The sequence below is a fragment of the Eurypyga helias genome, unplaced genomic scaffold (genome assembly GCF_000690775.1).
Source record: "Eurypyga helias isolate BGI_N326 unplaced genomic scaffold, ASM69077v1 scaffold17905, whole genome shotgun sequence".
NCBI lineage: Eukaryota > Metazoa > Chordata > Aves > Eurypygiformes > Eurypygidae > Eurypyga > Eurypyga helias.
In genome coordinates, this window is record NW_010250968.1 from 29,513 (window position 1) to 40,075 (window position 10,563).

The 10,563-nt window shown below is 59.6% G+C and overlaps 1 protein-coding gene across 1 annotated transcript in view; it reads right to left on the reverse strand.

The window, feature by feature from the left end:
- The window catches only part of ACACB (acetyl-CoA carboxylase beta), a 21,167-nt gene extending 11,621 nt beyond the window's left edge, over nucleotides 1–9,546 (reverse strand). Inside the window, exons 1-24 of the mRNA XM_010151860.1 lie at nucleotides 9,400–9,546; nucleotides 8,784–8,922; nucleotides 8,430–8,539; nucleotides 8,227–8,308; nucleotides 7,798–7,896; nucleotides 7,381–7,490; nucleotides 7,023–7,133; nucleotides 6,641–6,850; nucleotides 6,236–6,406; nucleotides 5,789–5,950; nucleotides 5,390–5,553; nucleotides 4,771–4,921; nucleotides 4,580–4,683; nucleotides 3,839–3,920; nucleotides 3,206–3,351; nucleotides 2,978–3,128; nucleotides 2,724–2,858; nucleotides 2,070–2,216; nucleotides 1,770–1,958; nucleotides 1,213–1,313; nucleotides 1,041–1,129; nucleotides 836–960; nucleotides 335–448; nucleotides 126–239 (exon numbers count right to left, since the gene is read on the reverse strand). Of these exons, the coding sequence (XP_010150162.1) occupies nucleotides 126–239; nucleotides 335–448; nucleotides 836–960; nucleotides 1,041–1,129; nucleotides 1,213–1,313; nucleotides 1,770–1,958; nucleotides 2,070–2,216; nucleotides 2,724–2,858; nucleotides 2,978–3,128; nucleotides 3,206–3,351; nucleotides 3,839–3,920; nucleotides 4,580–4,683; nucleotides 4,771–4,921; nucleotides 5,390–5,553; nucleotides 5,789–5,950; nucleotides 6,236–6,406; nucleotides 6,641–6,850; nucleotides 7,023–7,133; nucleotides 7,381–7,490; nucleotides 7,798–7,896; nucleotides 8,227–8,308; nucleotides 8,430–8,539; nucleotides 8,784–8,922; nucleotides 9,400–9,525 (3,132 nt within the window). The 5' untranslated portion in view covers nucleotides 9,526–9,546. The remainder of the gene's footprint in view (nucleotides 1–125; nucleotides 240–334; nucleotides 449–835; nucleotides 961–1,040; nucleotides 1,130–1,212; nucleotides 1,314–1,769; nucleotides 1,959–2,069; nucleotides 2,217–2,723; nucleotides 2,859–2,977; nucleotides 3,129–3,205; nucleotides 3,352–3,838; nucleotides 3,921–4,579; nucleotides 4,684–4,770; nucleotides 4,922–5,389; nucleotides 5,554–5,788; nucleotides 5,951–6,235; nucleotides 6,407–6,640; nucleotides 6,851–7,022; nucleotides 7,134–7,380; nucleotides 7,491–7,797; nucleotides 7,897–8,226; nucleotides 8,309–8,429; nucleotides 8,540–8,783; nucleotides 8,923–9,399) is intronic.
- Between the last annotated feature and the right edge of the window lie 1,017 nt (nucleotides 9,547–10,563).

Sequence of the window (10,563 nt, forward strand, 5' to 3'; positions counted from 1 at the left end):
CACTGACACTGCAGACAGGCTTTGATTGCTTTTTTGGCTGTTTTTAACACCAAGCTACTTGCAGCCAGACCTCCTCACCGAAGCCACCCAAATTCCCTCTGCGGAAAAACAGCGCAATTCCCAACCTTCAGGTTTTCAGGGCAGTACTCGTGTCCGTACATGTCGATAGCGGAGAGGAAGATGGATTCCACCTGGTTGTGCCGCAGCTCGTAGGAGGGCAGGTGGGAGGCGATGAGCACCTGCAAGGGGGGAGGCAGCTGGGAGTGCAGGGGATGGGGACAGGGATGGGGACAGGGATGGGGACAGGGATGGGGACAGCACAGTGCTCACTGACCTGCCGGGCTCTCAGCGCCACTTTGGAGTGCTCGGTCTTGCTGAGCTGTGTCAGCTCGTTAAGGATGGCCGTCAGCTCATCCGTCAGCATGGGGTCACGGCCACAGAGCTGGTCCTGCAACACAAGTACCACTGCAGCTCAGCTCAGGACCCCTCGCTGCAGAGGGGCTTTGCCTCGTGCCCCTGACCCCACGTGGGCAACGGGGACGGGTCCTGGGGCACTAAAATGGGAAGAATGCTGCTCTTTGAACCGAGTGCCACAGTGCAGTGCTGGGAGGGGGAGAGAAAGTCCCCTTGTGGAGGCAGTAACGGATGTTGGAATTCAAATCCCAAACCTGGGGATGCATTAGACAGAGCAGCAGAAAAGCAGGCGACCACCCACTTTCCAGGGGAAAGCTCAGGGCTGTGACACCCACCCGTGTCCCATCCCACAGCGATGCAGGGCACCCCTTGGCTTATGGGCTTTTCACTTTGTGTGTCCCGGGGCATGGGCTGTACTCACAATTAACATGGTCACCAGCAGGTTCTTCTTCGCCACCTGGGCATGGGAGAAGATGCTCTCCAGCACCGGGGTCATGTCAGGCTTGCACTGCTCCCGCAGGCTGATGACACACTTGTCATAGTGAGCTGCAAGGCAGAGCACGGTCGGCCCCACGGACAACCCAGAGAGCCCTGCAGTCCCCACAGAGAGCCCCCCAAGCCCTCACCATGCTGGAATTGTGTCTCCACTTGCAAGTAGCGTCTGAGCAGGTCCAGCACCACCGCCTTCATGTAGCCCCGGATACCGCTGCGGTACCTGGGGAGCAGAGCGCCCGGCATGCTGCGAGGTGATGGGCTGGGATGGAGCTGGGGGGCAGTCACGGACAGCACGGGGCTCACCTCTGCACCAGCTGCACCACGCTCTGTGTGTTCATGAAGAAGACCTCCCGCTCAGCCTTCCTCTGCAGCGTGGCCGCATGGGTGTCCAGCACGTTGGCGATCTGCAGGGAGGGGGCACAGGGTCCGGGGCAACTTGGGGCCAGCGTGGCCGCCGGGCTGCCAGCTCCCCAGCTGAACTGGGGACAGTGTTGCTGCTCACACAGCTTTTCAGCTGGGATTTTTCCCCCCACCCAGAGTGAAAAATACAAAGTGACAAATGTAAAAGCACAAATATAAAAACACCAGGCATAAAAACACAAACACCAGGCATAAAAACACAAACACCAGGCATAAAAACACAAACACCAGGCATAAAAACACAAACACCAGGCATAAAAACACAAACACCAGGCATAAAAACACAAACACCAGGCATAAAAACACAAGCATAAAAGCACAAATGTTTCCCACACTCATTTAATTTCTTTATGGACAAATTCAGGCAGAAGCTCCTGGGCAGCTGTATCTAAAAGGGAAGGGAGGGCCGAGCTGGGGAGGGCAGCCCCTGCACCACTCACCTGCTGGCTGGGGAAGCGGCAGAGCACGGAGGTGATGTTGCTGGCATACTGCGCCATCACCTTCCAGATTGACTTCTCCACGGAGAGGGGGATTCTTCCCGAAATGCTCGTCATGATCTCCTGTAGCTCCAGGAGGGGCAGGGAGGGATCCCGTAGGGTCTTCATCAGCTGTGCCACCCACTCCTTCACCTGGGGGGAGCAGAAGCTGCTGCTGCCCACACCACCTGCACTGCTTGCTTTGCCATCGTGGCAAACACGAGGCAGTGGGACATCTCGACCTCCTTTGCCCCCAGCACCCACCTTGGCACTGAAGTAGGGTTCGGGCAGGCAGTACCCATTCATGACATTGGTGAGATTGTCCAGCACGTTGCGAAGAACTTGGTGCTGCTTCTCGCCAGTCATGGGGAGGGTCTGCTGGGCTGGGAGCCCTCCCGTGAACGGCTGCGCCTGGAGAGAGCAGAAAGGGATGGGTCCTTGCCAACATGGGACAGAGCCCCTGGAGAGTTGCAGCTACCCCAGAGACACCAGCACAACCCCTCCTGCATCTGCTTTTGGTCAGAGGAAGAACCTAAAACTTAGCTTCACATCTCTGCCAGCGCCCCATCATGAAAACAGTGCAGAAAAACTGGAAATGTAGACAGAGAGCTACAGACACACTAAAAACTTGCACGTGAGCTTCTGCACACTCCGTAAGTGTGCAGGGCATGGTTACGCAGAGCGACGCTGTGGGACATGGAGCAGCCACCTGAGAATGCAGCATGGCCATGCACATCACCCCGTGCCACCGTGGGGACACATCCCTGCAGATGGCCCAGTTCATAGAATGGTTTAGGTTGGAAGGGACCTTAAAGACCAGGCAGCTCCTGGGGCACCTCCTCTGATTTGTCCTCCAGTGAGTGTCCCCGGTGCCTCCAGGGAGGGGACAACAGTGTGGCCGGCCCATGGCAGACTCACAGGCTTCACTTTGGTGGGATCATCCAGCTCGAGCCGGGCTATCACGCAGCCCGTCTCCAGCAGCGCGCCTGGCCGCTTGACGTAGTGCACCCGCCCAGCCTCCTCCACCGCCAGCGTCATGATGATCTTCATCACCTGGGCGAGGATGGGTGAAACCGTCACCGAGCACCTGGAGCATCGCGGCCACACCAGTGGGTTTCCTCTTTGACCTCCACCAGCATCGCAGGAACGGATCTCCCTCCTGCAAAACTCACCTCAATCTCTGCAAAAACACTGCCCTCGGCTACGTGGCCACCGTCGTCCACCGCGTCCTGCAGCAGCTTCCCCGCGGAGGGCGAGCGTAGCACTGTCGGGTCCTTCTCCTTCTCAAAATCGCAGGTTTTGTTGCCAATGGTGATCCGGTACCTTAAGGAGAGGGAAAGGTCTCACCAACCAGCTGGGGGTCAGCAGGGAAGGTCAGCGGGGGTCCCATGGGGAGGTACCTGTCGATCTCCTCCTTCATGTAGGTGGTGTAGCTGTTGCCGTCGTAGGAGAGCAGCAGCCCGCCGTCGTTCAGCCGGTGCACATCGATCTCTATGTGAGTGCGGTTCATGATGATGACGTACGTCGTCAGGGACTGGCGGGCAACCTGCAGGCAGCGGCCAGGGAGAACCCTCAGCGCAACCCCCTGCAACGGCATTGCTGGGGGCTGGTGGGAATGGTGGGGGGGTGGAGCATCTCCCCGCACTCGATGCAAGGGTCAGGGGTCGGGGCTGTGCTGGGGAGAGAGCGACCTCGAGCTGCACCCCAAGAGCTGGTTCAACCTGCAGCCAGGAGCTGGTTTAGCTCATGGCTCACCTGCTGCTTTCGTTGTGAGTAGGGAGCTTTTGCATAAAGTTCAACTAATTTGGTTTAAAAGCAAGAAAAGGATGTCCTTCATTAAGGGCGACAGGATGTATGAAAATGTCTGTCTAGTTAAAATGAGGTTATTAACCTCATTTTTACATTGCACATCTTTACAGGACAACCTCCTATCTATTGCACCTTTCGTCTCCTGGAGAGGAGCACACGTCCCCATCCCTGTCCCCGTGAGAAGCGCTGCAGCCAGTTCGGAAGGAGCACGGGCCAGCCCTCACCTGCAGAACGTACTTCACGCCCTCGTAGATGAGCTCCACGTCGACGATGTTCAGCAAGGAGGCAGCGGGCAGCACCTGCCCCCTGAAACACAACAGGCAGCTCCGGCACCCGGAGTCTTGCTCGCCAGCGGGGAGCCAAGCGTGCGAGATGTCAGCGGTGCTGCTGGCGCCGGGCCATGCCAGCTGCCCGCAGGGTGGTGTGAAGGTGACCGGAGGGGACAAGCATCTGCTTTACATGGCCCACGTGAGCGCCCCATAAAAATGCACCCAGAGGGAGGCCAGACACTGGCAAAACACGCTCAGATAAGGACACAGGGAGGGGTGGGGAGCCCCAGGGTGGAAGAATAACCTTGACATTCAAGTGCAAAAACAAAAGCAAGCTACAGACAGTCAAGCCACGTTCCCTTGAAAGTTGTTTTCTCAACTGTCTGAAACTTTGTCCTCTCCAGATAAAACTTTCCCCTCTCCAGATAAAACAGGAGCCAAGAAGCAGGAGCTGTGAGTCACAGCAGATCCTGGTTTCCCAGGCTGTTGCGGGGTGCCACATGCATTGCCTCTGGATTTGCAAAACTTTTGGAGTAAAAAGGGGAAAGGGAGATGGCCCAGGAAGGGAAAACGCAGGTCTCCATGCTTGCAGGAGCCACCCGGGCTATGGGGAGCAGCCCTCTAGGACATGCAATGCCCTTGATCCCTGCGCCCGTGGCACAGCCAAGCCCCCGCTGGGCAGCCCCCGCTCCGCACCTCTCCAGGGAGTGCAGGAAGTCAGTCATGCACGTCCTGAAGGCAGCATCCGCCACGTTCAGGGCGCCACAGACGACACCCAGCATCGTGTCCGGCTTCTCTGCCTGGTGGGGTGGGAGGGCAAAAATAACAGGGTTTGGGTCTTACACCAGAAGCGGAGTGGTGGCCCCGGTGCGGCAGGTCTCCCCCACCTGCACTTTCTCGGCGATCAGATGGTCCAGCCAGCTGGTGTCTATCTCATTGTTCTGGAAGCTCTCTGTCTCCAGCAGCTTGATCAGGTACTCCACCGTGGTCCGGAAATCCCCACGGATAGACAGCTCTTTCAGGGCAACCACCATGTTCCTTTTAGGGAGCAAACCCCTCCATTAACGACCGGCGAGGCGGTGCTTGGCTTTCCACAGAGGAAACCAGGGAACCATAGGGACTGGGAGGGATGAGCTCCCAAGCCCTGCGCACCCTCATGCCTGGGTGAAACAGCCCCACAGTCAGCACTGACTGAATAAAACACTTGAATAGCCAAGACAGACCCATTACACCCTGCTCAGTTACTGAATGAACGTTGCTGCTCGCTGGCACTAGGCAGGTGTAGCAGATCACTACAGCGCGCCATTAAGGATCATGTTGATGAAATGGGACCGTAGCATCACTGCAATCCGAAAACTCCAGCTTTGGCCAGTCTCTGCAGCACAAACAAGGCGCCCAGCAGCACCATTCTGGCCTTGTCTGGTAAAAGCCACTTGTCCCAGTTCGTGCACCAACCGCGAGTCTTCCCAAGGACACCCGCTCTCCACCCCATCCCACCGCACTCACGAGATAGCCTCCTCCCGATTCTCTCCCCATGAGAAGCAGTGCCCAAACTGGGAATCGGCGAATTCGTGCAGCCCCCCCGCCGCCGCCACGCTGAAGTACCCCCAGACGTTCTTGCTGCTGCGGAAGTTCAGCTCCTGCACCGTCCCCGAGCTGGGCTTGAATCCCTGAGCAAAGACAGGGCAGGAGACACGGAGAAACCAGGCTTGAGACTCATACGGCACCGACAGGGAAGGGGGACCCCCCCACCATCACTGGTCTGCACATGGACCTCGCCAATCCCCCAGGTTCAATGCCCACAGGAACTGTGCAGCTGGGGAGGACCGTGCCCAGCTCAACCCCGTAGGCGGCTGTATCCCGCCATCCCGGGCCGGTGCACGAGAGCCCGTCCCCACGGCTCACCTCCTCGGGGTTCTCGCTGGTGATGCGGGCGGCGATGACGTGGCCCCTGGGCACGGGGGTGTTGGCAGGGCTGTGGAAGCAGATGGGCGTATCACCCCAGGGGGTCTCCCCATACAGCACCCGTATGTCTTTTATCCTGTGCAAGGGGATGCCCATCGCAATCTGCACGAGAAACGTGGGGGACTTCAGGTGCCGGAACAAGACTTCAGCATCAAAACTACAACCAGGAGCCACGGATAGATGGTCTGAAGGGAGAGCGAGGGGAAGAGGCACCACCCTACAGGCAGCTGCTCATGGTGGGGAGCCGGAGGCAAAGCAGGGATGCTACATTGCTCCCGCACCTGCACCCTACCCGCCGGCTTATGGGACAGCTTCCCTCTGCCAGGCTCCAGCCCCACACTTCCGCCCCAATTACAACCACAAAGTCACCCGCGTGCGCTCGGGTACCTGCAGCTGGGCAGCAGGAAGGTTCACGTCCGCGATCATCTCCGTGCAAGGGTGTTCCACCTGCAGGCGCGGGTTCAGCTCGAGGAAGTGGAAGCTCCCGTCCTCGCTGTAGAGGTACTCGACGGTGCCGGTGCTGACGTAGCCCACCATCTGGGCCAGGCGGACGGCGCACTGCAGGAGGGTGGAACCACCGTGGGGGGTAACAACCCTCTGTCCACCGCAGCAGGGTCGGGGTGTCCCCAGGAAAACGGCAGCGGTGTCCATGCATGGAGTCAAGGAGACAAACAGGGCTCCCCGCTCTGTGGTAGGTCCCTCCCTTCCTTAGGAGCCTCAGGTGCCGAAAACCACCACAAACCCAGCAACAATCAGACCCATTTCTCTCCCTGCTGCCCCAGGGCCACCCACCTGCTCCATCACCTCGATGACAGAGGGTGCCGCGATGGTGGTGGGTGCTTCCTCGATGATCTTCTGGTGCCGGCGCTGGATGGAGCAGTCACGGCCAAAGAGGGAGATGGCGTTGCCGTACTCATCGGCCAGCACCTGCACCTCCAGGTGCCGTGCGTGCTGCGCCAGCTTCATCAGGAAAATGGGAGATCCCGGTGCCTCTGCCTGCACCTGCAGCCGGGGAGAGGGTCATGCTCTGGCATCATCCCCCAGAATTCATCCCGGGATGGAGCCTGGTCCAGTGGCGAGCCCAGGCAGGGAGCACGAGACCCCCAGGGTGGGAGCAGGACCCTGCTGTGTGCCCCAGAATGGGATAGGGATGGGGATTCCGAGCACCTCTCACCTGCCGGAAGCAGGTGCCAAATTCCTCCGCTGCCTCCACTTTTCGGATGCCTTTTCCCCCACCACCTTCTGCTGCCTTGATCATAAGTGGGTAGCCGATCCTCTTGGCCACCTAATGGAGGTCAGGGACTGCGGTTACCCAAGTGCTTTGGACCCCAACAGTCCACCCTTCCCCAGCCCCATGCATCCCCAAGCAGGATTGCCCCAAATGGCATCCATGCAGAGGAACAAAGTGCTGCTGGAACAGCCCTGCATCCCTGTCCCACGTGCTGGCAGGCCAAAAGGGCCAGGGCATGCAGGCTCCAAGGAGAAATACTGGTTGACAAGAGAGAACCAGGCACCCGTGGGCTCCGCTTTACCTCCAGACCTTCCTCCACATCCTTCACACAGCCCTGCGCGTACGTCTCCAGGGGGATACTGATCATCTGCTGATGCTTCTGGTCCTCCTCAGACCACTGAGCCACCAGACCTGTGGGCACAGCCAGGGCTGTGGTCGCTGCCAAAGTGACATGGCCAGGGTAGCACGCTGGCTGTGTCTGGGGGAGCTGGGGACCCCACAGCGGCACATGCCGTTTCCCCTGGCTCCGTACACCCCATCTCCAAAAACCTCCCTGCTTGAACCCGCAGCCGCGCAGCTGCAGAGGGGTCCCCAATATCTGCGGCCAGCCAGGCCAGGGACCCCAACCCTGGTTCTTGCTTTGGAGGAGGAGGAGAGGCAGGAAGGAAGGAAATGGGGGAGTGGGGAGGGTGTGGGGGTCTAGGAAGGAAGCGCTTACCACTCCCGCTCCAAGGCAGCGTGGGGATCTGGACCGTCTGAGCCACGATGGTGGAGGCGACTTTGTCCCCCAGCGCCCACATGGCATCGCTGGGGGGACCTTCAGGCAGGGGGGGACGGGGTGAGCTGGGCCAGCACGGCCAGCCGGCCCACCCCCACCGCAGGGACACTGCCAAAAGCCGCTCCCCACTGAGCTGGCACCATCAGCCCTTCTGCAAAGAGTGGGGGTGTGGGAAACCCCCGAAACCCACTGCCCAGTTCAGGAGGAAGCTTGATCCTCCTCCACGGGGAAGCCTGGGCCGTGCCCTGGCTGGGCAGCCCACGGGGTCTGCTCTCACCCAACGCTGCTCCGCGAATGCTGCACCAGCACCAGCATTACAGGGAAAACCCTGAGAGCGGCAATATTCCTGGGAAAGCGGCGAGCCCTTACCTAGGAAAGCTATCCCATTTTTTTGCAGCAGCTCTGGCAGCTTGGGGTTTTCCGAGGCATGTCCCCAGCCAGCCCACACCGCCTGGCACAAGAGAAGGAGCAGTGCAAGCCATTCCCTCCCCACGCTGCCGCCCTCCATCGCCCGCAGCATCACGCCCAGCTCCTCCACGAAGGAGGAGAGAAGGCCTATGAGCAGCCGCTACCTGGACTGGGATCCGTTTGGAAATGTCCACGATCAGCTCCACATTGGCGTAGTTGTTGTTGTTGGCCCCCCCGGGGACGGGCACGTAGTGATCTGCCATTTTGATGTACTCTGCAAGGCAGCGGTGAGAGCCAGCCCCCTGAGCTGCACCCCACCTTGCACCCCCTCCTCAAATCCTCCAGCCAGGGGATGCTGGAGAGCAGGAAAGAATATTTACTCCTGGATCTGACTGCACAGGAGGAAAGTGGGTGACCCTGGGCTGGACCCACATCCAGGCAGCAGCATGGGGAGAAGGAAAGAGCTGCTCAGCCCCAGGGCAGGGAACTTAACTCACGGGGATGCCTTTCGGAATTACCTGCATTAGCCTTGAGGTCTTCAGGGGTGACCATGACCACGAAGCGAATGGCACGCTCGTTTCGGAACATCTCGTAGGCCCAGCGGCGGATGGAGCGCATGCACTTCACGGCAGCAATGCCGTTGTTGGCGATGAGGACCTGGGGGCACGGGGATGTGGGGTGTCAGGCTGAAACCATTCTTTGCTGCTGGGGTGCAGGGTGGGCACGCAGCCCCCAGGGACGGCAGCACGGAGGAGGGGACTGGGCACACGCAGTGAGCAAAGCAGAGCAGCAGCGCTAACACGGGTACTGTGCAACAGCCAGCAGAGCAGGAGGCTCCCTAACAGCAGCCTTGATTAGCACCAGTGCTGATGAAGGATGGGACTTCAGCCTTCATTTGTGCCGGCCACACAAAATCACAGCAAGCAGCCTCTGTGCAAGGGCAGCACGGGAAAGGTTTCCCTCTCCCAGCCCCTGAGGGTGGGTGAAAACAGGGGACAAACAGCTCTGGGCTGCCTCAGACTGTCATCAGCCTAAGCCTGGCAGGCACGGGAGACTTAGGCAAAGCTCAAGGATGCCACTGCAGAAAGGAACGACCCACCACCCGGGCAAAGGCAGGGGCACACAGAGAAAGACCTTCTCGATGACGCGGTTGCCCCCGAAGCGGGTGACGAACTCAGCCGGCGAGGCGACGGTGAAGTCCCGTTGCAGGTCCATCTTCCTGTGCTCACGGCCCTTCTTCACCAGGTGCAGCCCGGACATGCTAGGCCTGCGGTGGGACGCGACACCCGTCAGCCAGTCCGCAGCCGCCCCAGCAAGACCTTGCCAGGCACACCCTCTGCTGCTGCTTCCCTGCGGGGTCAGACCTGCACCCCAGCAGCCTGCAGCAGCGGGCACTGGAGACCAGACTCTGCCACCCCACCGTGGTTCCTCCCAAGGAAAGCAATAAACCCCTTTACCATGCTGAACCCTGCATTTAACACCCACTGCAACACCGCAGGGGAAAACTGGTTTTGGCTGAGTTATACAGCGCAAGCAATTTGGGGTGAACTGTGTGTTTTGCACTTAAAACCCCCGCCGGCAGCTGTAGGTCTGCATTGACTCGATCACCACGACAAGTAAGACCCTGCTGCTCCGGACAACGGCCCCAGAGTTTGCATTTCAGCAAGCAGAGGGCTACTCAGGGTTTCTGGAAGCATCCTCGTGTCCAGAGCACTGACCGCAGCACGGTCGTGCCCACTTCTGCACCACTAGCAGCTCCCAGCCTGGATGCAGCTGGAAACGCACCACGCTCTGCTCCGAGGGCCGTGGAACGGGAAGACTTCCAGGGCGCTGAGACACACCACAGACCTCCCTCCCACTGCCGGGGATGTTACATGCACAAATGCCCCTTTGCAGCGACTGAGGTCTCATGCAAAACCCCCACAGCTCCCAGCTGACACCAAATCCCACCGCAGAGCTGTATCTCCCCCCCAATCCATGGAGGGCACCCAGAGCAGCCCAGCTGCAGGAAAGGCAACGGGTACATGGGATGGCACAGAGTATCCCATCACTGATATCCATGCAAGACAAGCAGGATTGCTGCCCCCAAACCCCATGGCACGAGCACCAGGTGTCCGAGGGGCACAGCCAGAGATGCCCCTACGAGACCACCCCGAGCTGTAGGGTTACTGAAAGGGGAGCAAAGAGGAGCCCTACAGACAGCGTGATGCACTACTCCGTGCACCTCCCTTAGGAACCTGCTCCTGCACAGCCCGCAACACAGCTCCTTGCCGGATCAGACCCCATCCCGCCCACGCT